Source organism: Sciurus carolinensis, unplaced genomic scaffold, assembly GCF_902686445.1.
Source record: "Sciurus carolinensis unplaced genomic scaffold, mSciCar1.2, whole genome shotgun sequence".
NCBI lineage: Eukaryota > Metazoa > Chordata > Mammalia > Rodentia > Sciuridae > Sciurus > Sciurus carolinensis.
The window spans coordinates 456,954-483,388 of NW_025920190.1; the positions used below are offsets into that span (position 1 = coordinate 456,954).

The window sequence follows — 26,435 nt, forward strand, 5'->3', positions numbered from 1 at the left end:
GCAAGGGTGGGGAACTGGGGAGATGGATGACGCATGGGGTACCCCATCCTGACCTAGGGGTCCCGGGTTTTCTGGAGGAGGTGAGGAGTGTGGGGGAGCAGGTTGGTCAGGCGCAGCAGTGGGCCTGGGGAGGGTGCTGGGGTGCCAGGCAGTCCTGGGGTAGGTCTCTGGTCTCACTGCATCCTCCCAGCAGCCCTGACGGACAAGCCATGCTGCTCCTGTTTCACAGCAGGGGAAGCAGAACATTCAGGTTGAGTAACTACGCTGCACCAGAGCTGCCATGAGCTCTGACATTTCCCCTGAGCACTGTGACCAGAAGGCAGATGGGTACAGCTGGAGAGGCGCTTGGCAGGGAGGCACAGAGCCTCAGACATCTGCTCCCCGTCCTGCAGCTGTGGGGACCCTGGAGAGGTACCTCAGGACAGTCTATCTTCGTCTGTTTTCAGAAGCCTTAAGGCCACACCCTTCCAGAGCTACCAGGCTCCTGCCCTTATCCCTGCAGCCTAGCCCAGCTCTGCCTGGCCCCATCCTCATGTCTGGGTTCATTTCACCCTCCCAGGGTCTGTGTGACCCCTGGTGGCCTGGAGACTACTCAGGCTCTTCCCCATAGCATGACAACATCCAGAGCTTTGTAGAGTGCTTGCTACCTTGTGTTGCCAGACTGGCTCTGCATGGGGCACCTGCCAATTAGATTTCTGTGGGAAAAATTCAAGTATTTAGTTTATGGTCCCAGGATATGAAAATGCAGCTTTCTTGAAGGGCAAAGATCTTCATTGTTGACATTGAAATTTCGTCAGTTCACATGCCTTTGGGAAACATTTCTGTTTTCACAGAGACCGACCCAGACTGCCCTCTCTTTGTAGGAAAGAGAGGAGGCTCTGCTGTCCATGTTGGGGACAGGTCACCAACCCCACAGCCTCATGGAGAGGGTTCTGCTGTCTACTGTGGGAACTCATCTCCAATCCAGGGGGGTTGTGAGCTCAGTGTTAGAGGTCAAGCATCATAACCATGGTAATCTGAGCATGTATAGTGTTTAAGATCATTTCAAAGACTCCATTGGAGGGGGCTCTGGCAGCCCACTTGCGGTGAGTGGTTTGGCCTGCTTCAGGGGCAGCCTGGTCAGGTTCATGTTGTCCTGCAGCCATGAGGAGCACGGCAGCCTCATGGTATTAATGGGTTTCATTTAGCAAGGTTGCAGCCAGCGTTTGGAAGTGTTTTTATGCTAAACCTGGCGTACCTGAAAAAGAAGTGGAGCTGTTAAATGTGTAAGGGAAGTTGAATAGGACACCGGTTTTAAACAATTCTGTAAGAAGGGACCCCGCATTGACAGGAAACTGTTAGGTGTGCATAAGGGGCAACTGGGATTTTTCAGTGTTCAATCTTATTTTCTGCGGTGCTGGTGACCGAACTCGGCCTTGAGCATGCCAGGCAAGGGCTCCACCGCTGGGCTGCGCCGCAAGCCCTGGGGCTTTTTAAATCTAACGAATACTAGTACATCCCTGAACTGCTTAAGAAACACCCCACGGGGCCCGGGACTCCAGAACTGCCCCGCCCCGCCCCGGGGCGGCCCGGACTGCCGTGCGCACGCGCAGCCGTGCGGCGGGACCGGAGAGCCGGAAGCGGCGGGGCGGGGTCACGGGCCCACGGAGGCGGGGCGCTGGGGCGCTTCCGGGACGCGGCGCCATGCGGCTGTCCCCGCGCGCGCTGCGCGCCGCCCGGGCCGCCTGGCGCGAGGGCTTCCCCCTGCAGGGCCGTGACGTGGCGCGCTGGTTCCCCGGCCACATGGCCAAGGGTGAGGTCGGGCAGGAGGCGCGCGGTCCGGGCGCCGCTCTGCCGCGGGAGGGCGGCGGGGCCGTTCCAGGCGCAGGGCCTCCGCTGCGGTCTCGCAGCGCTGTCGCTCTGCCGCGGCGTCTGCCCCGCCTCGGCGTCTCCGGTTGTGCACCAGGTGTGGCCCTGTGTGGCCGGCCGAGGGAGAGCCGCAGCCCCGCCCGCCGCTGGTCCTGGTGTCCTCAGTGCCCTGCACCCAGGACCATGTAGGGACCCGACTCCCCCAAGGGTGGCGCCCTTCCTGACAGGCCAGCTAAAACTATGCCCCTCTGAAAGGTCACGGGCCCTTCCCTTAGTGCCCTTCTGTTTTCCAGGGCTGAAGAAGATGCAGAGCAGTCTGAAGCTGGTGGACTGTGTCATTGAGGTCCATGACGCCAGGATATCCTTTCATCATGCAGGAGGGGCCTTGTTCCTGAGCCAGGTGGTGCATGAGGCAGCGGACAGTACTGGGCTCTGTCTACCTCTGCCTGGCCCTGGCCCTGGCCCTGGCCCTAGCCCTAGCCGGGTCAGCTGCCACAGCAGCCAGTAGCCTGACTTGTCCTTACTGGCTTTTAAAGTGGTGTTTCTCCACTCTTACATGTTAGAATTACCCGGAGGCTTTTAAACACACTGGTTGCTAGGCCCCCTTTCAGGTCAGAGTGTTGGGGTCCAGGCCTCTGCATGGCTCACCCAGGGTAGCCCTGAGTTGAAATCTCTAGGTAGGGTATGAAATCTGAGATTAAACGTCCCTGCCACTAGGGCTTTCCTCTTTACCTGAGAGAATCATTGACCAGACATGGTGATCCTGCTTCTTGTTTGTGCTGCTCAGAACTGGGTTTGTCACTTTGGAACAGTGTTGAGGTTCTCCTGGGGTGGTGTTTGCCAGCTGTCACCAACCTGTCTGGGCAACCCCAGAAGAGCTGGGGATGCCAGCCCCAAAGACCCGAGGCTGTGGACATTGTGACCCAGGCACAGCTAGGTGCAGATGTGTGACTAACGTCCACTGTCTGCAGTGTCTGGAAGTGGAAGTGGAGGATGACCATTTTCAGGGCTCAAAGGCTGGTTGGAACTTTAGTAACGAGATAGCAGGAATTTTTGCATTGAGCTATAAGTATATATCAATTCACTGAGAGGCTGGTCAAAGGAGTTTACCGGCAGTTGTATATCTGATTATTTATTGTTTAAACTTAATGACTTTTTTTCCTTTTTCTTTTTGCAATATTGGAGATTGAACCCAGGGCTTCACACATGCTAGGCAAGCGCTCTACCACTGAGCTACATTCCCGGCCCTATGTCTGATTATTTAAAAAACAAATAAAGCCTGTAGTCATTATTTAGTCTGTGTGATGAGAAAACTTCTTTCCACCTTTGTCTGTACAGCATTCTACTTTATTTAGGATATGGCAAGGAGCCTGTTTCGGATAGTGGCCTCTCTAACATCCTGTGAGAGCGGTCTGGAGGCCGGTGGATTTCTGAATAAGCACAGAATTGGTCAGCACTGAGGGCAGGTAGTGATTTGACTGGAAGCCTGGCCAGGGCATGCCAGAGGCCTCCGGACTCTCAAAGCTGAGAGAGATGAAGTACTAGGAGGGCCAGGGGTCTAGGCCCTGAAGGAAAGAAGTCCCTGCCTGACAGGGTTAACCTTATGTTCAGTGCCAGGGGTCCCTGGCTGAGGCCAGTGCTGAGGAGGTGGCATCTTCCTTGTGGGCCTCGGGGGGAAGGCCTACCCACCTGCAGGGCAGCAGCTGGGCCCCCAGTGGCAGCGACCCCCAAGTCCTTGGTGGCCACAGGTGGGTGGTGCTTTGGCGTATTCTAGTTAGGACCCTGTGGGAGATTCTCCTTGAGCGATCGGATCATTCGTTCTCAGCCCAGGTGCCTTGACAGCTGAACAGCAACGTGCTCATGAGACCTCCTCTGAACCCTGGCTTTCCTCTTGCCACCATCATTCCCACTGGGAGACTGAGCGATGCTGCTGTCTTTCTGACCACCGTCCTGGCTGCTGCAGGAGGTGCACGTCTGCAACTGGAATGGCAGGATCAGGGCTGGTTTGGCAGCTGCTAGGTGGGCGGGTGGACTGGGCTGGCTCCTGCTCTGAGATAGGCTTTTGTCCTCTGCCTTCAACTCCTGCTGACGGGAGGTAGACAAGGTAGAATAGGTCGATGGGCTGGTAATGCTTTGAGGACATTTTACCTTAATGTTTCCACATCCCACTTTCAGGCCGCAACCCTCTGTTTCGGGAGACCCTTGGGCTAAAGCCTCACTTGCTTGTTCTCAACAAGATGGACTTGGCAGACCTCACAGAGCAGCAGGTGAGGGTCTTCCCAGGAGATGCCTGCAGCACCATGACACAGACATTGCTGGCCACGCTCGGAATCAGCCAGGCTCAGTTTTACCTCCCTGGGCAGGTTCTGCCCAGAAACAGCTCTGCCTTTCAGGAGGACTTGACAACAGAACAAGGAAAGCAGAGACAATATCTCCACTAATATTTCCAGTCTCCACGGTTCCTTTTCCTCTGGGCCTTCTCCCCATTCTGCTTGGCTCTGGAGAAATATGTTAGCTACTTTGGGGTGCCCTCCTCACCCTCGTCTTTCTAGATCACGGTGTACAGAAGGCATCCAGAAGCAGAAAACCTGGGGTCTGGCTGGTAAGCATGGATGTCTGGGGACAGTGCAGCCATCACAGAGACCAGCGGTGCCCAGCATGGTGTGCTTGCTTGCTTACCTTGGATGGTAACTTGCAAATGCTCAGAATGGACACCCTTTCCCCATGAGGTGGCAGTGTGCCACTGGAGCCCTGGAGGCCACTACAGCTGTGCTGTCCCTTGGACCCTTCTGAGATGATGGATGTTCTGTCTACTTTGCCCCACATGGTGGCCTCTGGCCACCTGTGATCACTGCAGCTGGAACCGACTTTCACGTCTTACCTAGCTCTAATTAAGTTTGAGAAGCTACACAAGGCCAATGCCTGCAGCCCTGGACAGTGCTGGTCTTGTCTGGAAGTCTGTGATGGCTACAGCACCCCCAGGTGTCCACACTCACCAGCTTGACCCCAGGTTTTCTGCTGTTGGCTGCCTTCTGCATACACTGTGATCTGGAAGCTGGAGGGGCTGGGGGAGACGTCAGGTGGTCAGGTTTCTGCAGAGCCAAACCGAACTGGGTGCAGTGGTAGGATACTTTCTGGGTGGCGAGGAAATGTGGAGACTGGAAATGCTATGGAGGTGCCATGTCTGCTTGTGTTGCTCTGTTGTCAAGACCTTTGCCGAGAGGTGTCAGGGTCTTCGATTCAAGGCAATTTCTAGAAGTTGTTAAGGGCATGGAAGTGTTCCCCTTGCTGCGGCAGCATCATGCTTTCATTTTCCTAGGCGACTGGTATACCCTGTGGCCTGCAGAGCTGAGGTTCTCTGAGCAGATGGTGCTCCTGGAGCTCAGCTCCTGGCGTTTGCTTGTGTCGTGCCGTCAGTTTGCACTAGTGTGTAAGATGGCATTTGTGCCTTCACATTTGCACTAGTATGTAAAATGGCAATGTCTCTTTCAGAAAATTGAGCAGCACTTAGCAGGAGAAGGCCTAAAACATGTCATTTTTACCAACTGCATAAAGGATGAGAATGTCAAGCAGGTAGGCCTTTTTCTGCTCACACGTTGCTGCTTCACAACATTATTTTATAAGATGCAGTTTTGGAGAAGATCCTGGGGTTGGCTTCCGCTTCCCAAGGGGGTGGGCACTCAGTTACCCTAACCCTAACCCTGACCCTGCTCCTTCCTGGTGTGGGGATGGGGACCATCTGCCTCTGGGTCTGTGATCTGGGTACTTGAGAGTACTGCCTCCAGAAATTAAGGGAGACCGAGCCTCCCCGTCAGCTGCCGGAGTCTGCGTGTGAGGTTCTCGTCTCCTGAGGAGTGGAAGGGAGATGGTCCCTGATGCTGGTGTTGGGAGGTTCTGCAGGTGGGTGCTTTAAGGGATGTTAGGCCGCAAAGCATAGCTTTTTATTGCAGATCATCCCAAAGGTCACAGAACTGGTTGGGAGTAGCTACCGCTACCACCGAGCAGAGGTTGGTTGGTGGGGCCCAGAGCTGGTGGGGGGCTTGTGGGCATATTGGCATCACCAGCCCTTCCTGCCTGGCAGAACATGGGGAGTGCCCTAGCCAGGAGGCCTGGTCCTTCTCCTGGGTGTCTTCAGCGAGCAGGGCTGGGTGGCCCATCAGGTGACAGGCCTCCGCCCGACCTCCACCCTAGGCTGCGGGTCCATGGCTGGGGTGGGATGGGGCTGAGGCTCTTCCCTACCCCGTAGAACCTGGACTGCTGCGTCCTGGTGGTCGGCATCCCCAACGTGGGCAAGTCCTCCCTCATCAACTCCTTGAGAAGACAGCATCTCAGGACAGGTGAGCCTGCGCCCTCTGCTGCTGAGTTGGCCCTTCTGCATCCGCAGGCTCTTCAGCCGGGACCGCGAATGGTCTGAGGGAGAGGGCTGTGTGGTGGACGCTGTTGGTTGCGCTGGTTTGTCTTCTAGTGACTTTGATGTGGCAAGGCTTTTCTAAACCCAGTGCCTTTGGTGCAGAGAATGCCACGTGCTGCGGGGTGGAGGGTGCTGGGGTGCGTTCTCGCCCCGGGTTTCCTGGACTGAGGTTGAGTCCTGAGCCCGCCGCACGGGCCCTGCTCGTGCTGGTGTTTGACGGCAGCGTGCACGCTGCGCTTGTTCACAGCGCCCTTGGCTTGCTCTTAGGCTTTTAAAGTTTAATGCCAGATCTGACTGCATTGGCTTTGTTTTTCATGTTAGCATTACGGTGTATATTAACAAACTGTCCACAATATAAAGTCAGAACTTTAAGCCATGCTGAACCATTATGTCAGAGAGTATTTGGCATTAATTGGAGAGTTCTTACAGGTGCCTGGTTTTTTGGCCCTGGGGCACTTTACCTCAGTTGCTTAGGGCCTTGCTAGGTTGCAGAGGCTGGCCTCAAACTCACAATCCTCCTGCCTCAGCCTCTCAAGTTGCCAGGAGGCCAGGCATGTGCCACTGCACCTGACCAGTCATCTGTGTGTTCCTCCATGTCCTTTTTGCCCAGTGGCATTCATTGTGTTCATAGTGCTCTGCAGGCATCCTCACTGTTCCCAGACTTGCAGCAGGACAGCTCCCAGTCAGTGGAGTCCTCTGACTGGCTGCTGCGCTCCCATGTCCATGTGCACTGTGTTGGAGAGCCTGTCAGGATCTCCTGGGACTCGCGTCCTCTGCTGTATCTCCGCCACAGCTGTTCGTCTGCTCACTCGTGATGGATTCTTGCTCCCCGTACTCCTGAGTTGGTTTGGCAGCGGGCAGGGCAGTCTCCTGGGGTGTACCCTCAGCTGTGGCCTAGGTGTTCAGAGTCCAGGCAGGCTGGTCAGGACTGTGGTGGGCTGTTGGGAGGTGGGTGGGTCCAGGAGGGTGGGGCTGTGCGAGGGACAGCGCAGGTCTTGCTGTCTCTGGCTGGGGGCCTTCCCAGCACTGGGGAGTGAGTCCTGGGCACTCATCAAGCTTTGTGGCCCCTGTGCTGCCTTTAAAAAGTGCCCCTGCCCCAAGGTGTTTGGGACTGAACGAGGGTGACGGTAGCCCTGGGAGGCTCGTTTGGCCTTGGGGGTGTCCATCCTGCTTGTTAGTTGTGCTGGTTACACATGTGTTTGACCAGTGTCTGACCACGTGTTCTGTCGTTGTATGTCATGAACATGTGACAGTCCCCCTTCTGTCTTACAGGAAAAGCTGCCAGGGTGGGTGGTGAGCCTGGGATCACCAGAGCTGTGATGTCCAGAGTCCAGGTGGGTGCTCTGCAGCCAGGTACAGGTGCTTGCCTGGTGTTGCTGAGCAGCCCTAGTGGCCCTGCCTCTGACCGCCCTTCCCACGCTCCCCTGCATTCCTACTGGGTACTCACCTGTGCCAGGCACTGCCCTGTCCTGTTGCCCAGCTGCCAGGGCACCCCATGGTCAGCAAGGAACTGAGCCCACTCTCCACTCATCCCCTTTTGTTCTCCATGGGAGCTGGCACTCTTATTTATTCTCCAAATTGAGGGTGAATTAAATCCTCTGACCATCCCTGTGCTTGGCAAGAATGCTGGCCCTGCAGGGATGGGCCTGCTCCAGGGGCCTCCCGTGTAGCCTCTGAGGCCTGCGGAGGAGTGGCCAGCCCACCAAAGGCTGCTGTTGGGGCCTGACTGTTACTTACGCCTGCACAGGTGTGTGAGCGGCCACTGATATTCCTGATGGACACCCCTGGGGTGCTGGCTCCTCGGATCGAAAGCGTGGAGACAGGCCTGAAGCTGGCCCTGTGTGGTGAGCTGGCCTGGTGCCCTCCCTCCCACCTCGAATGGCCATGCCAACTTTGGCATAGGCCTTCGGCAGGTGGAGTTGTTCCACCTTTGCCCCAGCTGCTACTAGATGCTTCTCAAAGCTTAGCTCAGGGAAAAGCATGCTGGTCACCATCTGGCCCTGCCCTGTGAGAGCAGCCTTCACTTTCCCATCTGACAGATGTGGACAGAGGTCAGACCTTACAGCAGAGGCTTAGCCAGGTGGGAGGAAGGTCAGGATGGCAGTTGTGTGTGTTGTGTGGAGTCTCTTTAGCAGTGGAGACTGGGAAGGGCACAGGCTTGTTGGGGGCACAGATGCTGACTGTTGGACGTGCCCACCTCTACTGCCTGTCTTCTAGGAACGGTGCTGGACCACCTGGTTGGGGAAGAGACCATGGCCGACTACCTCCTCTACACTCTCAACCGGCACCAGCTGCTGGGGTGAGTGGCAGTGAGGACAGGGCAGGGTGGGCAGCCCCTGCTTGCTTGTCCTGGCCAGGTGTGGCTCTAAACACAGCACAGGGTATGGTAGGTAGGTGGTAATCTGCACATTGTTAGAAATTGGGTAAGTCTGCATGCATGCATCTGAGACCATCACACAGTCCAGAAAACAGCACTCCATTGCCCACTGCCTCTGCTTTGTAGTCCCCCTCTGCCCTCTGTGCCGAGGCAGCCCTCTGTTGTCTGTCACTAGGTGAGTATGGGTTTTCTGTAATTTTGCATAAATGAGAGACACCTTTCTTTCAACTGGCTTATTTGACATTCATCTTGTGTGACCTTCGTACAATGCAGTATGTTTATCCAGTCGCCTGTGGGTGGACACCATGTTGTTTGCAGATCTTGGCCAGAGATTTAGTTTTGTTTAATCTCCAGAGTCAGCTTTTGGTTTCACTGATGTTCTCTGTGTCTTTCTGTTTTTCACTTCACTGATTTCAGTCTTTGTTTCCTCGTTTATACTTTGCTGATTTTCTTCCTGTCTGTACTGCTGATTGTTGAGAAGGGCATTGAGTTCTCCACCCCTCACTGGCCCGTCTGCTTCCCTGGGACTTCTCCAGCACTGGCCTTGTGTATTTTGAGGCTCTGTTGTAGGTGCAAGTGCTTCCTCATCTTCAGAGAGCTCTCTGCTCTGGGGTCACCCTCGTCTACACCCCAGAACCCCAGGTTCTTTTGATTGGTGTCATCGTGGTATGTCCTTTCCCACCATCTGACTCTATGCATTTGTCTTGATAGCAAAGTGCATTTTTTTACAGGCTGTGTGTAGCTGGCTTTGTTTTTACCCAATATGGCATCTCTGTCTTTCCTGAGCTATTTAGACTGTTTGTTCATGTTGGGTTTCGTCCTCGATGGTTTGAGTGTGTCCTGCTGTTGGTTTTTGAGTAGTCCCATGTGTTCTGTGTCTTCTTCCCTTTTCTGTCTCTTGACATCCAATTCCACTTCCTGTGTTGGTCCGGTGCCTGTGGCCACATGCTTCAGGTTCACAGGAGTCTCAGGTAGTCGCCTGAAGCACTCAGGCCCCCTTCTCACCTGACCCATGTCCACTGTCATTGCACATTCTGCCTTTGCATGTTGGATAAGCCCTGCACACACTTTTCCTTCTTTTTTGACTGCGTAGACAGTCATTTCAAAGGAGATGCACCTTATACGCTTACCCTGCACTTTGCTGCTCAAGGTGCCGTTTGTCTCTGAGTTAACCTGGGGTTTCACTGTGTGTGAAGGATCCCCTCAATCTTTACTGTGCTGCAGGTCTGCCTGGGCCCTCCATCTGTGGGGCAGGTCTGCCTGGCCCCGCCCTCTGGGGTACTGCAGGTCTGCCTGGCCCCTCCCTCTGGGGTGCTGCAGGTCTGCCTGGGCCCTCCTCTGGGGTGCTGCTGGTCTGCCTGGCCTCACCCTCTGGGGTGCTGCAGGTCTGCCTGGCCCCGCCCTCTGGGGTGCTGCAGGTCTGCCTGGCCCCTCCCTCTGGGGTGCTGCAGGTCTGCCTGGGCCCTCCATCTGGGGTGCTGCTGGTCTGCCTGGGCCCTCCATCTGTGGGGCAGGTCTGCCTGGCCCCGCCCTCTGGGGTGCTGCAGGTCTGCCTGGCCCCGCCCTCTGGGGTGCTGCAGGTCTGCCTGGCCCCGCCCTCTGGGGTGCTGCAGGTCTGCCTGGCCCCGCCCTCTGGGGGTGCTACAGGTCTGCCTGGCCCCTCCCTCTGGGGTGCTGCAGGTCTGCCTGGCCCCGCCCTCTGGGGTGCTGCAGGTCTGCCTGGCCCCGCCCTCTGGGGTGCTGCAGGTCTGCCTGGCCCCTCCCTCTGGGGTGCTGCTGATCTGCCTGGCTCCGCCCTCTGGGGTGCTGCAGGTCTGCCTGGCCCCGCCCTCTGGGGTGCTACAGGTCTGCCTGGCCCCGCCCTCTGGGGTGCTGCAGGTCTGCCTGGCCCCGCCCTCTGGGGGTGCTGCAGGTCTGCCTGGCCCCGCCCTCTGGGGTGCTGCAGGTCTGCCTGGCCCCGCCCTCTGGGGTGCTGCTGATCTGCCTGGCTCCGCCCTCTGGGGTGCTGCAGGTCTGCCTGGCCCCTCCCTCTGGGGTGCTGCAGGTCTGCCTGGCCCCCTCCCTCTGGGGTGATGCTGGTCTGCCTGGCCCTTCTCTTGGGGTGTGTCTGCTGGTGATGGGTCCTTTCAGCTCCCCTAGTCTGTCTCCTTTCACCTTCACAGAAGGTGCTTTCCCTGGGGGCAGGTTTGGGTTCCAGGAAGGGTAGCCCAGCCTCTTGCTGCTTTCCTCTGGTGAGGGGTCCGTTGCCTGCCCTCCTGTGCCTTTGCCTTCATGGTCCTCCGACTGCCCCAAGTGACTTCTGGTCATGCTTCGGGGACTTATGTGGACCCTGGTGTGCTACCTGTCTGGTGTGTGCTTTTGGTGTGCTGGTTTCCTGGGTCTGTGACTTTCCAATGTTTGTCTCACTTGGCTAATTTCTAGTCTTATTTCTTCAGTGTTTCTTGTCTTCTCCCAGCTCACCAGGGGTTGGGTGCCAGCTGCTGGGCACTTGGCCTGTGTGCTGCTTGTTCTGAGATGCTGGGTCCTGGTCTGGATCCTTGCTGGGCTTTGGTCACCATCATCTGTGGTGTCTGATCTGCTGTTTGTGCCATCCCATTGCTTCCCAGGGCTCTGGAAGTTCAGGTCCTGCCTTCTCTAATCATCTGTTCCTCAGTTCTGTAACCAGGGGCATGTGGTTTGAGAACCCTAACCTGTGCCTGTGGATTCTGACACTGCCACTTTGGGTCCACGTGAATTTTTCTTTCTTTTGGGGTCTGTCCTGCTTTATAGACTGGTCAGTGTTACTGGGCACAGCCTTTGGAGCTCACCTTGTTGGGCGATGGATCTTTCTTTCCTGGAGGAATTCTTGAGCCTCCTCCTGGGGCGCTCATTATGCAGGAGCCTGGCCACTGGCTGCTCTGCGGTGTGGTCAGCAGGGCTCCCAGAGGTCTGATGTGGCTGCGGCCTGTGTGCAGGTATGTGCAGCACTACGGCCTGGACAGCGCCTGTGATGACATCGAGCACGTGCTGAAGAGAGTGGCCGTGCGGCTGGGGAAGACACGGAAGGTGAAGGTGCTCACAGGCACCGGTGAGCGAGGCTGTGCTGTGTCACTGGTCCTCCTGCATCACCCGGGGTGCTCCCTGGCTGTCCCTAGAGGAAGACTGGAGGAGGGTCACTGGGGTCCCACATCACCCGGGGTGCTCCCTGGCTGTCCCTAGAGGAAGACTGGAGGAGGGTCACCGGGGTCCCGCATCACCTGGGGTGCTCCCTGGCTGTCCCTAGAAGACAGGAGGAGGGTCACCGGGGTCCCGCATCACCTGGGGTGCTCCCTGGCTGTCCCTAGAAGACAGGAGGAGGGTCACCGGGGTCCCGCATCACCTGGGGTGCTCCCTGGCTGTCCCTAGAGGAAGACCGGAGGAGGGTCACCGGGGTCCCACATCACCTGGGGTGCTCCCTGGCTGTCCCTAGAGGAAGACTGGAGGAGGGTCACTGGGGTCCCACATCACCTGGGGTGCTCCCTGGCTGTCCCTAGAGGAAGACTGGAGGAGGGTCACTGGGGTCCCGCATCACCTGGGGTGCTCCCTGGCTGTCCCTAGAAGACAGGAGGGAGATGTGGGAGTGGAACTTTTGGGGGGTGCTGTCCTGGGGTTGGGGATTGGGCAGGAGAGCTAGGAAGTTTCTAGTGAGGAAGGAGCTTACAGTACAGGCTCCAGAGGGTGGGACTGGCCCTGGCCCTGCTCCCGGGGTGGTGCCGAGTGGACGTGATGCTCTTCTCTGCACAGGCCCTGCCTCAGCTGCACTCACTGATGCCCACTGTGGGTGTCCTGGGGCTGGGCCTCTTTCTTGGAGGCCTCTTTCTCACCAGACCCACTATCCCCAGGCGATGTGAACGTCGTCCAGCCCAACTACTCTGCGGCAGCCTGCGACTTCCTCCGGGCCTTCCGCAGTGGGTGTTTTGGCCCAGTGATGCTGGACCGTGACGTTCTACGTTCTACAGGGCTGCCCTCCTGCTGACGGCAGGCTTCCTGGATCTCATGTGGACAGGATGTTTGAGGGTCAGGACTACCCACTTTTCTCCAGAATCAACCATGCTGGTCACTGTGACTTAGGCCCTGCTCTCCCGCTCACTGTGGCCTGGCCAGCCCTGTGGAACAGGCCTGTGTGCCTGGCCTGGTGAGCAGTTCCTGCTCAGTGTCTCTAGGGAGAAGTTAATGCTGTCTTGAGGAGCTAAACTGCAATCGTAATGTTTAAAGTTCTGGATGAAAAGGTCCGTCTCTTCTGGTCTTTCATTGCACACCCATGCTACCTTGGGCCCACATGTTGAAGTCCCTCTCACCAGTGAAAGCTGGACAGGCAGGTCAGGGATGGGGCTGTCAGTGTCCTGTGGCCCTGCAGTGACCAAGAGTCTTGTTCCTAGCGCAGGGTTTTATTTCACTCAACTTCGCTCTTAAGTGCATACATAAACATGGACAAAGGGTTCAGAGTTGTGGAACCCAAGGACTGACTCCCCCTCAGTGCTCTGTTCTTTGGGAGGCCACTGCCCATAGCTCAGCTGTACAGCAGGCCAGGGGCATGGATAGCCACCTCCTAGCCAAGGGAACAATGGCCTTGTGCTTCAAGGGGACCCAGACCACTTCCTAGCCAATGGGACAGTGGTCCTCTGCTTCAGGGGGACCCAGAGGAGGTGCTGAGGACCCATCCAGTGTTGTATAGGGAATGTTGCTGTCAGTAACCTGCATTCTTGAAGGCAGGGTGGTTGGGCTGGCACGGACAGGAGGTGCTCCTGGACCTGGACCTGGACCTGGTGAATCGCTCTGATCTTATCTGTCGACAGTGCCCTGGCCTGAGCTTCTGCCAGTCTCTGGTGCTCATCTGACCCTCTCCACACTGTGGGCGGCTGCTCCCAGGGGCTGGTCTTCAGTGGTGCCTCCCATAGCAGCTGCCAAGTGATTGGGCCATTCTGAAGGCAACCCTTAGCATTGCCCGCCTCCTGCCGAGGAGGTACTCAGAGGTTCCTGGCTGTGTCAGATGCTAAACACACTGAGTGAGGCTGGTGCCTCTGGAACATTCTGACATCCATGCGCTGTAGTGTCCGAGGGTTTGGTCCAGTGCAGCCCATCCTGGTAGGCATCTCAGAAGCTGAGAGGGCTCTGGTGGTCGCCCTGTACTGACTGGATGGTAGAGGAATCTCGACTGCTTTTGAGGGACGGGTGGGCTTGGCCTTGGCTTGCTGGTCTTAGGTGGCGTCCAGCTCGGTCTGGAAGGGATGGAGGCGCACTGGGGCTGGCTGTGCCCTGAGCACTGGCAGTGTGGATGAGAGGATGAGGGCGCTGTGTCCACTCTTTGGCCCAGATCTTGCCAGTAGCCTTGAAATCACCCGCAAACCGGAGCCATGTGCTGACTGGAGAGATGCTGGTCTCAGCAGCGTTCTGGCTAAGCCCAAAGGCTGCTTGGTCCCAGGGTGAGGGCAAGTCCTAGAAGCAGACTGGCTATGGCGAGAGTCTCACAAGAGCACCTAGGAGCTGGCCTCAGGTGGTTAGAGATAACCTGGCAGAGCTGGGAACCCTTGAGCTGGGCTCACGGGTGCTGTGCTGGTGGGCCCCGGAGACACATGGGGCCAGTCTATGCGTGACGTGTTTGGGAGCTGGAGGCAAATCTTTGTAAGGACTGCCCAGCATCTTGAGGCTGTTTTGGGTATCCCTTCCCTCAGGATGTCCATGGTCAGATGGCCTTGGTGGTGGTGGGGCACTCAGCCTTCTGTCCTGAGCCCGGACTTGTTCTTGTCTTTGTACCTGCTGGAGGCAGGCTCCACTGCTTTGGTCAGCCTTTCTCCAAGGACCTGTGGGTGGCCCCAGGTCTGACGAACCACCATCTTCTCCTGTCTGTCCTCCGCCACTTGTGCCACAACCTCACCAAGGCCCCTCTGCCTCAACTTGGTCCATCTGCTTCCAAGAGAGGGGCCACCTGCTGGGAGCTGCTGCTGCTCACCAGAAATGTAGGGACCCAGTGGGATTGGCAGCTGCGGCCCCTGAGTGGTCCCTGGATGTGGACCTAAAGTTCCAAGAAAATGGAATGCTCTTGAATGTGGATTTTCCCCCAGAATGAGTCCTTAGGGCCCACTGGCTCCAAGGTAGAGACCATTCCCTGGCAGAGTGTCTTGTGGGGAGTCTACTAGGAAGAGAGGGATGCTGCCTTGGCCTCCCAAGGCGTGTTCTCCTGGGAGCTGAGGACCACAGTGGGCATTTCTGGCATGGATGGCTTTCCTGCTTGGAACATTGTGGGGCTGTGAAGTCCTCAGGACCTGCTCTAGGCAGGTGGTTAGCACCTGACATTTCTCATTGCAGCCTGGTTGAACGTTCCTCTCCTGCTGACATTCTGCTCCCGTGGGAAGTCCGTTGCAGCTTCTCTGTGAGAAGTCCTTGATCTGAAGGTGGCCTTTGTGTGGTTGGTCAACACATGTCTATACTCTTCTGTCCAGAGCAGGCCAGGAGACAGGAGTGGCCTGAATGCCTGGTCTTGGCACCTCCCAGCCTGCAGGCCTGAGCAGGAGCCACGGCCAACTGCCTCCCTTGGGGGACCCTGACATCCTGGAGCTGGGTGCTGCTGGCTTCAGGGTAGGGTGGGAGATGGGAGGTTGGGACAGGCTTAGGCGGAGGGTGGAGTCCTCCAGGGCATGAGGACTGTGGGCAGTGGAGGGAAGAGGTGCTCAAAGCTGGTGGCCCCTGGGGCAGCCTGAGGGGCCTGTGGAGAAGGTCAGACTGGGGGCCAGGATGTGGATCCCAAGCCAGCTGGGCCTAGGGCTGTAGCAGCCCCAGGGTGCCCAGGGCTCCGAGGGTACCACCTAGCAGCAGGCAGAGGTGCAGGCGGGGGGTGGACTCTGCACCTGAAGTCCAGGTCCAGTAGCTGTACACACCCCCACCTGTCCCATTGCCACCAGGTGCCCAGTCCTCGTCGTCCTGGCCACGGTCCCCTGGCCCGGTGGCCCTCCTCCAGCCAGAGCCTGCAGCCAGGCCGGCTGCTGCCCCTGCTGCAGCCCCCGCCGCAGCCCCCGCTGCAGCCCCTGCCGCTGCCACGCGCAGAGTTGAGCCCGAACCGCCGTAGCGGGGTGCAGGCCTCACACGCACCCTGGAGGCCCCGCGAGCACTGCCACGCAGCCCTCCACGGGCGCTGCCCCGAGCTCCTCCACGGCCACCTTTGGCTGTGCTGCTGTCGCAGAGGAAGGCTGTGGCCAGTAGCAGAGCCCAGCAAGTGGCAGCTGTCCAGTTCATCTTTGTGGGTAAAACCTGCAGAGAGGAGGCAGAAGGACTTCAGCTTCTGCTAGAAGGGCCCTTGGACATGGGGCAGAGGTCAGGTGACAGGGGACTGAGGGCCGGGGACAGGACCTGGAATCAGGGTCTAGGGCCAGGGGGCTCAGGGCCTGGGGACTGCCTAATGGCCTGGGGCCAGGGGGCTCAGGGTCTGGGTACAGGAGTGTCAGGACCTGGGGACAGGGACATCAGAGCTTGGAGACAGGGGGCTCAGGGTCTGAGGGTACAGAGGTCAGAACCTGGGGACCAGGATATGGGGTTAGGAGGTTCAGGCCCTGGGGACAGAGGACTCAGGGTTTGAGGGGGCAGGGGTTCAGGACCTGGGGACCAGGATGGGGTCGGGGTTCAGGGCTTGCTGACCAGGGACTCAGGGCCTGAGGGGACAAGGGACCAGGATGTGGAGGTGTAGGGTTCAGGGTCTGGGGACAGGGGCTCAGAACCTGAGGGCAGATTGAGCTCCTTTTGTGAGGATCTGGGAGCTCAACACTTGTGGGAACAGGGCGCCCACTCAGGGCTGGAGTGGGCTGGGTGTGCGTGTTCCGGTCTGGGGTAGGGGCTTGGGGTCCTGTTCAGTAACTGGGAAGAGCTTGGGGTGAGCTGGGAGGAATCAACTCGGGAGGGCTCTTCTGTGCCTGGGGTGGGGGTGGCGCTCAGGCCTAGTGGAAGGGGCTCCATATCCTGGGCTCTGCACACGGGTCTGTGGAAGGATGGGCCATGTTGGGGGTGGGGGAGGGTCGAGAGTAAAGGACGCCCAATACCCGGAATAGCGTCTGGAGAAGGAACGGGTGGCTGGCCATGTGGCCTGACCTGGCATCCCTGTCCCTGGAGCCCTCGCCCGAGCCTTAGGACCAGTGACCCCGGCGAACTAGGTGCGGCGGCGCTGGAACACGGCACGGGCTCCGCGGGGCTCCGCCGGGCAGGCCGGAACCCCAGGAATTTCCCGTCCCCGCCCCGCGCTCCACCCTTCCCAGGTCGCCCGGCCCAGCAGCGGGGAAGGGAACCAGACCCGGAGGGTCCAGCGGGCCCGGCGCCGAGGGTCTGGGCGGCATCTCCATCCTGCCTGGGGCCGCGCGGTCGGACTCCAGCCTCCCCGGTCCGCTCCCGGACCCCATCGCCGGTCTTACCCGCTGCGGGCCTGGGTTTGGGCTGCGGCTCAGGTGCTGCTCCAGGGGCCGGGGAGCGGGAAGGCGGCGGGGGCGAGGACCCTCCGCCCGAGGCCAGGCGCGGCTGGACGCTCCGAGGCCTCGCCTAGGATTGAGGGCGCGGCGGCGGCTCAGCCCCGGGAGACGCCAAGGGAAGGGAGGAGATGAGGCCGGCTTGGAGGAGGGCGCAGCCCCTCGTTGCGCGGCCCCGTCGTCGCCGCGCCCCCTCCTCCTTCCTAACCCTCCCACCTCCCTCACCGGCCCCAGCCCGCCTCTCGCGTCCCCACAAAAGCCCTTCCTGTCCCCATCCCCCAGGCTCCCACAGCGTCCCTGATGGTGCCTTACCCAGCGGCACACACCAGCCCTCCCCAGCCCCGCGCCTCTCCCCACCTGCCCGCCTCTCCATTCTCATTCCGCACGGCCTCTCCCAGGTCTGGATCCAACCCCAGCACACCCGCTCTTCCTCCTTCCCCTCTTCCACATTATCATCCCCACCTGGGTGGATATCCCAGCCATAGGGGCCACACAGTGTACCAGGAGGAGAGGAGGATGCCTGTCCAGGGTCCTGTGGTCTTGAGTTCCACCAACAACAGGCCCCCTTCCCGGGTCTGTGAGACTTCCTCATGGGCACTGGGATGTGCCCCTGACCGTGATTTGGGACTCATGGTCATCCTGCTGTTCTTGCAGTGCCGGCTGAGAACTCTGCCAGGTATCCTGCACTCCATCAGGAGTGTCCTGAGGCACCAGCAGGCTTGCTGGGCCTCTCTGCGAGACCACTTCCGGAAGTGCTCTCCTGGGGAGCAACCGTGGAGTCTGGTTGCTGTGCCCTCCCTGGCCCTGGGAGGGGTGTATGATCTCTGCTCCAAATAGTCATGCGGTTTCCTGGCCACGGGGTCTGCAGCCTGCGTTCTAGGAGCCGCTCTCCTCCTGAGTGTGGAGACCCGGGTAAGCTGAGATGGAGCCTATGCAGATGGGGCAGAGGAAGGGGGCCCGTCAAGGTGTCCCAGTTTGGTCTGCCCCAGCAGTTCTGGGTTAGTGAGGGGAGATTGTCTTTCCACTGAAGCCAGTTAGATTTGGCTTTTGTCCCCTGCAGTGAGGAGGAGACCAGCCTGGTGCCTGGCTCCCTGCCCTTCACTCTAAGGGCCTCACTCAGGTACAGAGAGTTCCTGCAGCTTCATGGTAAAAGCACAAATGACAAGTAGATCTGTCAGACTTTAGGAGCTCAGCAGCACACAGAAGCTAGACCAAGGTTAGAACAGTGGAACAGGAAGTGTGAGGAAGCAGAGGGAGACTTCACAAACAGACACTAAAGAATATGTAATCCCTTGGGCTGGGGAGATAGCTCAGTCAGTAGAGTGCTTGCCTTGCAAGCACAAGGCCCTGGGTTCGACCCCCAGCACGGCAAAAAAAAAAAAAGAAAAAAAAATGTAATCCCAAGGACAGGGGCAGATATGATATTTATAAAGTAAGAGGGTGCTGTGAGAAAAGAATAAAAGAGACCATAAAGGGACTTCTGAATCTCACTTTGTTGCAAAAAAAGAAAAGAGGGGTTAAGTTGTAAAGGTAAGGAAATCTCTTTGGTGAAAGACAAACATGAGAGGAGAGTGCATTGACGCAGGTTCAGCTCTGGGCTCCAACCCCCGGCCGTGTTGGCAACGGTCACCACGGAGGCAGGAGGGTCACTGTCTCAGCAGGAAATGGGCTGCAGGGGCCCTCCCAACTCTTATCTGGAGATTGTAGGATGGTCTCAAGATATGTAGGGAGGCAAGGAAAGCACTTGGGCTACTTTATGTTTGAGTGTGAACAGGAAAGTGGAATACTAGCAAAGTGCACGATGGTGCGTCAGAAAGCATGCCAGCATTGAGTGGGATGCAGGTTTCACCTTGAGACATGCCAGTGGACTTCACTCATTAGTGGGCAGAGGGAGCGATGCTCTTAATTTTCTCAAAAGAGGAAGACAAAGCACTTGATTTCAGACAACACTCATTGGGGGTAGTCGGGGAGAAGGCCGAGAAAACTAGTCAAGGAAGTGAATTTTCTTTACCATGCTGTGTTTCAGGACCCACAGCAAATGTCGTGCTCGGTGGCGGGACTTACATGCACTCCTTTGAGAACACAAATGAGGATGGTCCTGCTTTCACCACTTCTGTGTGACACGGGACTGGCAGGGCCACCGACAAGGAGAGCAGTGTGTGGAGTGGGTGGAGTCAGCAGTGGCAGGACGCTTGCTGCTGCCCACAGGTGCTGGCTTCCCGCCTGGGGCCACATGGCACTGGAGGGCCCACAGACCCCACAGTGTGCTCTGGGCATTCCAGGGGTCTGTTCTGCCTGGGAAGAGGGGCTTGGTAGAGATGGAACACCCTTTCCGTGTCCTTCTCTCCTGCCTGGACTTGGTGCCTGGGGTGCTGCCGTCACCCGATGGCCACAGGGTGTGTCGGCAGCCGTGAGGGTGGCAGGGGGAGGTCTGTGCCCCGCTCGGTGCAGTTGCTCCATTGCCCTGTCTGCACCACCCTGGCCTCCTGACTGCTTGTCGAAGTGGTTACCAACAGATATTCTGTGTCAGCAAATGCATCTTAGGCTCAGGTACATGTTCTAGCTTCTCCTCAGAACGAGAAAGCAGCCAGCAGTGTAAATAGCATTTCACAGTGCAGATGACCTCTCTGGAGAACACAGGACGCACTCAAAGACATAGAGGGAGACCTGCCTGCATGGAGGCATGACAAGGACAGGGCAGCTCAGGACCATGGAAGTGATGATTCTCCACCCACAAGTCAGTTCACAAATTCAAAGAAACACCTGGAAAAATCCCTACATGATTTTTTACTGGAGCATTATTTCAGCATGTTTTAAAGGAACCTGCTATAGGTTGAAGTGTGCCCCTGTAGAATTTGTATGCTGACTCCTGAAGCCTGGTGGTTGTATTTGGAGGTAGGACCTCTAAAGAAATAATTAAATTTACTTGCAGTCATACGGTGCTGCCCTGATCCATGGGACTGGTATCCTTAAGAAGAAGAGATCAGGACACAGACATGCACAAAGGGATAACCATGTGAGGCCACAGGGAGCAGAAGAGATACTGTCCACAAGTCATGGAGATAGGCTTCAGAAGGAACTGTTCCTGCTGAATTATGAACCTTTCCTGCTAAGTGTCTACTGTTTAAGCTGTTTGTGGCACTTTGTTGTGGTACTAGCAAACTAATATAGACCCAAGAGATTACAGAGTCTGCATAGAACATAAAGCCTAACATAGCTAAGATACTTTTCAGAAAGAAGATCAGAGAGGACTCACTATGTCAGATGTTAAGGCATTGCAGAAAGTCATGGTGAGGAAGCAGCCTGGGCAAGGGACAGGCAGACCAGCACAGGGAACCAGGGCAGGGGTGACAATTCCTTTGGGTTGCTCTCCCACACCTCAACTACACATTTCTTCATCTGCATCCTCTGAAGTCCTTTTTATAAGTGCATATGTAAGCAAATGTTTCCTGAGTTCTGCAAGCTCCTCTAGCAAACTAATTCAACCTGAAGAGGGGTTGTGGAGTGCCAGTTTGTCAGAAGTGCAGATAAAAACCCAGGGCTTGAAACTCGCTTGGGAGTGGTCAGGCCCCAGCGCAGGTCCTGGGGGAACTGAGCTACCTCCAAGTGAACAGTGAAGGACTGAGCTGAACAGAGGACACACAGCCAGTGTCTGCTGCAAGACGGCTTGCTCAGTGTGTGGTGTCTTCTGCTTGGTTGCAGAAGTCTTCTGTGTTGACTGTTGAGTGTGAGCTGGAGAAACTGAGTTTATATTTTCTACTCAGAAAACAGAAAAAGGACAAAATGAAAATTCTGGAAGTGAAAAACAGAAGACTGGGCATGGCTAGAGAGAATATTTGTGACCTGGAAGATCAGAAGAAAATATGCAGAGGGGAGCATAGGAATCAGGGCAGGAGCAGAGGGATGCCAAAAAGGTCCGACACATGAGTCTGGAGCCAGAGGAAGAGGAAAGGGTGTGCGATAGAGGCAGTGTTTCCAAACCTGACAAGCACGCATACACGTCATGAGCTCTGGAAGCATCCAAACGAAGAGCAACAGAAATAGAAGCAGACCCAGGTGAGATGGCTGGAGGCCAAAATGAGAAAATCTTAAAGCTTCCAGAAACAGAAGAAACTCAAGTTACCTACAAAAGGAATAAAAATAAGACTGACACTGAGCTCTCAACAGAGCCACATGGAGAAGCATGGAGGATGGCCAGGAGCTGAGAGGCAATGTGTTAGTAATCAGCACTGGTAAGAAGCATGTATCAGGAAACCGATGTCACTGTATAAGTGTATACAAAGTAGAATTTAAGCCTTAAATGTTAAGGTAAGGAGCAGTCTAGAGACAGAGTAGTATCTCCTAATGATAAAGGTTAAATCGACCAAGACGGTAAAATGACCCTAAATTTGTATGCACTTTGACATATCTTAAAATGTACAAAGCCACATGGTGAGAAAGATGATGTTTATAGCACAAAACTTTTGCATGGATTTAATGCTCACACAGACCACATGATACATCTGTCCCATGTGCACACCAACAAGGACACACCCCCTGGTGCTGTTACTAAGGAAATGGGGTGGGAGTGGAAACCAAGTGCAAGAGGCTTCGCCCTGACAGCACTGGGAAGGGAGTGCATGAGAAGGGATCCTGAGAAGAAAGGGGGCAGAATACTCGGGCACAGGCATGTCACAGGGTCACAAAACCTACCGACTTCAAGCAGGGGGACGTCCTTGTTTCTGAGGAAGAGTGGCACCTGTGTGTTGGGGTGCTGCCAAGACATGCTGGAAACTTCTACCTGGCCTGGTGATCCTGGAGCCATCTGAGGGTCTCATGGGAAGAGGCCTATCCATGCAGGCATAGGGGTGGGGGATACAGGGCTTAGGACAGGGTGAGGGACTGGCCACCACCAAAGCGGTCTAGACTCCAGTGGTCAGGGGAATGGCACTGGAGAGGGGCTTCCTGTGACTCTGCACTGAGCTTTTCAGTCTGAGTGACTGCCAAGGTTTCAATCTTGCTGGGAGAGACCATGGGACCTAGGGAGCTGTCCCCAGTTCAGTGCTGATCTTGCTGGGAGAGGCCATGGGAACTAGGGAGCTGTCCCCGGTTCAGTGCTGATCTTGCTGGGAGAGGCCATGGGAACTAGGGAGCTGTCCCCAGTTCAGTGCTGATCTTGCTGGGAGAGACCATGGGACCTAGGGAGCTGTCCGTGGTTCAGTGCTGATCTTGCTGGGAGAGACCATGGGACCTAGGGAGCTGTCCCCGGTTCAGTGCTGATCTTCTGGGGAACACTATTGAGGGCCCAGGTATAGGTCTTTAGGTCTGGGTCACCTCCTGTGCTCATTCAGATGTCTGCTCAAGGCCACTGTGTCCTGGGTAGCTCTAACCCAGGGTGGGATGCGGAGGAGAGGAAGGAACTTCTGACAGCCAGTTGAGAGAGCTGGCCTGACCTTGGTGGTGGGGCAGTGTCTGCAAGCAGAGCAGAAGGGTTGGCAGTTCCAGAATGGATCCTGCTGCTGGTGCTCAGGAGGGGACAGGGACATGGAGGAATTTGGTCAGGGCCTCCCTCATATCATGGTTTCTCAGGCAGTAGATTATGGGGTTGAACAGGGAGTGACAACTGAGTAGAACACGGACACCAGCTTGTTGAGGTTGAAGGAGCTGATGGCGTGAGGCTGGGCATACATGAAGATGGTGGTGGTGTAGAAGATGAGAACCACCCCCAGGTGTGAGGCGCAGGTGGAGAAGGCCTTCCGGCGGCTGCCTCTCTCCTTAGCACGTAGCTGGGATGTGGGCAGAAAGATTTCAGTCACCAGCAGGGAGGTGACGAGCACAGCCAGGCCTGCCACAAGGTCCAGTGTTTCGATGGCGGTGGTGTCTGAGCAGGACAGCTGCAGCAGGGGCGAGATGTCACAGAAGAAGTGGTTGAGGACATTGGGGCCACAAAATCTAAGGTGGGAGATAAGAGCTGTGGACAAAAAGGAGGCCAGGAAGCCACCAAGTCAGGCACTGAGGGCCAGGTACAGGCAGGGCCTCCAGCCCATGAGGGCTGGATAGTGTAGTGGGCGGCAGATGTCATCCACCGATCACAGGCCATGATAGCCAGAAGGAAGCACTCAGAGGAGCCTAGTGAGAGGAAGAGAAACAGCTGAGTGAGGCACCCAGAGAGGGAGATGATCCCTACTCCGCCAGGAGGCTGACCAGCAGCTTAGGGACAGTGACTGTGGTGTAGAAGGTCTCCAGCACTGACAGGCTGGCCAGGAAGAAGTACATGGGTGTGTGCAGTTGGTGACCAGCTCTGATGATGCCCACGACGTCCAGGTTCTGTAGGACTGTCACCACACAGATGATGAGGAATGACCCAAACAGCAGTCCTCGCAGGTGGCGCAGCTCAGGGAAACCCAGCAAGATGAATTCTGTCACCCATGTGTTGTTGGGGCTGCTCATGGCCCTTCCTGGCAGCAGAGGTCACTAAGGTGTGGCATGTGATAGGGCCAGGCCCACTTCTCCACTGGTGAGAGCAACTGTGAGCACTGTATCCCCTTCTGGGATCTCAGAGGCAGGGCTTCCCTCTGCCATCCCCCATGTGGCTGCCTGAGGACTGAGGGACTGGCAGGAGAAGACACCACGAGCACCGCACACCTTTGGGACCAGTGGCAATACTTACCTGTCATCCTTACCTCTCAGCTCAACTCGCACACCTACCCAGAGCCAATGTCTGCTAGTGGCCACTGGGTCTCTACACACCTGTATGAGCAGATGCACCCCTCACACATATGCCCTCAGGCATGAATCCTTTCCTGCCTCGACATACAGGTGCTAGCCTAGGGGTGCAGTCCACACCAGATGCACACGCCCAGGTGACATTCATGCAGACCTCGGGGGTGCACACACACACGCCAGAACACATTCACAGCAGGCACATGCACCTGGAAGGCCTGTGTTGCCTGGTGTGCCCTGGGACCCTTCCCTATCCTCCCTGCTGGCTCCCTGCCTCCTGACTGGTTCATGCTGCTTTCTGTGCCTGGGGGACCCTCATGCCTCAGGAATGACAGGGAGACAGGCTGCTACTTTCATTAGCTGCAGGGTGCCTGCAGGGTGAATAGAACCTGGGGGTTGTAGAGAGGAGGGATTGAGTCCCAACCTGTAATGTCCAGATTGGCCTGACCTGGAGCCAGTCTGAAGTCTATTCTGTGCTTTCTAAGCAACAAAGTGGCTGTTCCGGAATGGACAGAAGCTGTCTTCTCCCAGCCTCAGATGGGCTGTGCAGTTCGGGAATTTTGTTAGAACACCCTGCAGGCATGTGCCTGAGGGCGGGTGGGCTGATGCATGGAGGAGGTGGCCTGGGACAGAGGCTGGGGTAGAGGAAGGTCCCTCTGGCCTGCCAGGCACGCCTGGACCTGCCTTGTGGCTGCTCCTCACCGGCTTCCCCTCCCCTCCTCGTACTTGGGTTCCTTCTGGGCTGATGGTGTGAGACCAGCAGGGAGAGATCCAGGTCCTTGGACCCTCTGTGTGCCCAGCCGCTGCCTCGCTGCTTGCAATTCGCCAGCAAGGTTAATTCACTGAGAGCCGCTGCAGGCGGCCCTGCTCCGTGCAGAGTGCTGCGGTGCTGGCCAGCCCCTGGCAGAGGAGCTGGAGGACTCTCCCCTAAGTCTCAGCACCCTGGTAGTGAGATGGGTCACGGAGCTGCAGAAGGGTCTGCAAGGGTCTGTGGGGGCTGCTCAGACTTGCAGGACAAAGGCGCGCAGGTCTCAGGCCCCAGCAAGCACACCCAGACTGAGCCCAGGACTGAATGCCCCGGTCTGGCCCCCGCTGCTTCAGGGCTGGAGGATTCCTGGTCCCCGTCCTGTGGTGTGGGTCAGCCAGCCCACCGATGGGACCTGGGGGTTGCCAGGAAAATGCTGTGCCCACGGCCTTCCCAGGGCGTGGCCTCAAGATCAAGGTCCCGGCAAGCCCAGTCTGGGAGAGGCGCCCAGCTTCTTGCTCGTCCTACAGCCTTTCGCTCTGTGTGGTCTTTATTCGGTTCCTCAGGGACCTTGCCCTCCCCACTGTCTTCTGCTCCCCAACCTGGCAGACTCTTAATTGCTCTCAGGACAATTTGTGGAGGCCCCTGGGAGGTGCGCTGCTTGCCGGGAGGCTTCCTGCAGGGCAGAGATGGCTTTGGAGGAGTCTGTTCTCAGTGCCCACAGGACTCCGTCCTGGGAAGGGCCCAGCCTGATTACTGCCCACCGCCATCCCCGCCCACTGCCATCCCACCCTCTCCAGGGTGGGTGGCCACATGCTCAGTCTTTGCCACATGGTGTTTCTCTCTGTGGAGGCTTGCATTTGTAGGAGTTCTTATTTTTAAAGATCGTTTTCTAAATCTCTCTCTCTCTTGTGGGTACCATGGACTGAACTCAGGGTGCCAGGGATTAAACTTGGGGCATTCAACCACAGAGCCACATCCCCAGCCCTATTGAAGCCAGAATTAAAGATAGGCAGTTAGTGTAGAATAGGGAATCAAGTCAAATAGAGAAAATGGAGGCCAATCTGAGTCTGGGAAGTTGGAAACCGCCCCTGGGAGATTGGAATGTTCCTGTCTCCAGAGCCCTTGGATACCACCCCTCCCCAAAATGTTGTTACTGAAGCAGCTCCCGAGCAGACAGAGAGCTCCAAGTCAAAGCCCCCTGGGCTGCCACTCCCTTCCTGCCTAGCGTTCTGCTTTGGACCTTCCAACCTGCCTGCCCACCCACTGGCCTGCCAATCCGCCGACATCTCCCAGTCACTATACAGGATGGGAGGAAATGAACAAGATAAGGGAGAAGAATGCAGGAGAACAGAGGAAACTTTAGATGTATAGAAAGGACAAGACTTCCTCTTCCTCACTCAAAGATTCTGCCTTTGGGCCCACTTCTTCCACCTAGAAGTCTGCCTTACTATCCTTTAATAAAGTTTCTTACTTTCTACTCTACACTTGCCTCAGCGTGCTTCTCTGGTGTTTTACTTCAACATATGAGGAAGCTGGACTTATCAAGGCAACTGATAACCAATGGTATCACTATTTTATATTTTATTTAGAGACAGGGTCTCACTGAGTTCCTTAGCATCTCGCTGTTGCTGAGACTGGCTTTGAATCTAGGATCCTCCTGTCTCTGCCTCCCTAGCTGCTAGGATTACAGGTGTGCACTGCTGCCTTTCCAAATATCTCTTGAGGTGTAATTTATGCAGTGACTTGCACACAGGCTGTGTGTTGAATTTGATGATTTGACCAAAGTGCACATGCATGGAACCCGTACTCATCAAGATACGGCTTCCTTGGTTCGGGTGTCTTGCATGTTCTTTCCTATTGATCCCTGCTTGGCTGTGATTCTTTTCA

At 56.7% G+C, this 26,435-nt stretch overlaps 2 protein-coding genes and 1 pseudogene across 6 annotated transcripts; 1 reads left to right on the plus strand and 2 right to left on the minus strand.

Moving 5' to 3' along the window:
- The first annotated feature begins 1,656 nt into the window (after positions 1 to 1,656).
- On the plus strand, positions 1,657 to 12,895 carry Mtg1 (mitochondrial ribosome associated GTPase 1). 5 transcript variants are annotated; one of them, XM_047537889.1, is made up of 12 exons: positions 1,657 to 1,792; positions 2,142 to 2,206; positions 3,697 to 3,814; positions 4,024 to 4,115; positions 5,341 to 5,421; positions 5,799 to 5,855; positions 6,095 to 6,185; positions 7,532 to 7,593; positions 8,007 to 8,103; positions 8,477 to 8,558; positions 11,591 to 11,703; positions 12,497 to 12,895. In XM_047537889.1, exons 1-12 carry the CDS (start codon positions 1,684 to 1,686, stop codon positions 12,628 to 12,630), a joined length of 1,101 nt encoding a protein of 366 aa, XP_047393845.1. In that variant the 5' UTR covers positions 1,657 to 1,683; the 3' UTR covers positions 12,631 to 12,895. The 5 variants fall into 5 exon arrangements, with proteins under 5 accessions (XP_047393845.1, XP_047393846.1, XP_047393848.1 ...); XM_047537890.1 differs by having other exon boundaries at positions 3,703 to 3,814; XM_047537892.1 differs by lacking the exon at positions 5,799 to 5,855.
- Sprn (shadow of prion protein) lies at positions 12,501 to 17,206 on the minus strand. The gene is made up of 2 exons (XM_047537895.1): positions 17,048 to 17,206; positions 12,501 to 15,899 (listed from the first exon to the last, which is right to left on the minus strand). Exon 2 carries the CDS (start codon positions 15,882 to 15,884, stop codon positions 15,411 to 15,413), a length of 474 nt encoding a protein of 157 aa, XP_047393851.1. The 5' UTR covers positions 15,885 to 15,899; positions 17,048 to 17,206; the 3' UTR covers positions 12,501 to 15,410.
- Positions 17,207 to 22,603: 5,397 nt separating this feature from the next.
- LOC124974908 (olfactory receptor 226-like) lies at positions 22,604 to 23,527 on the minus strand (annotated as a pseudogene).
- Positions 23,528 to 26,435: the final 2,908 nt, after the last annotated feature.

What these genes read in the sequence shown, in the direction of transcription:
- Mtg1 (XM_047537889.1), top strand. Translation starts at nt 1,684, where the DNA reads ATGCGGCTGTCCCCGCGCGCGCTGCGCGCCGCCCGGGCCGCCTGGCGC. An exon ending in CCTGAAGCTGGCCCTGTGTG is followed by an intron (nt 8,104 to 8,476) that starts GTGAGCTGGCCT and finishes CCTGTCTTCTAG; the next exon opens with GAACGGTGCTGGACCACCTG. An exon ending in GAAGGTGCTCACAGGCACCG is followed by an intron (nt 11,704 to 12,496) that starts GTGAGCGAGGCT and finishes CACTATCCCCAG; the next exon opens with GCGATGTGAACGTCGTCCAG.
- Sprn (XM_047537895.1), bottom strand. Translation starts at nt 15,884, where the DNA reads ATGAACTGGACAGCTGCCACTTGCTGGGCTCTGCTACTGGCCACAGCC.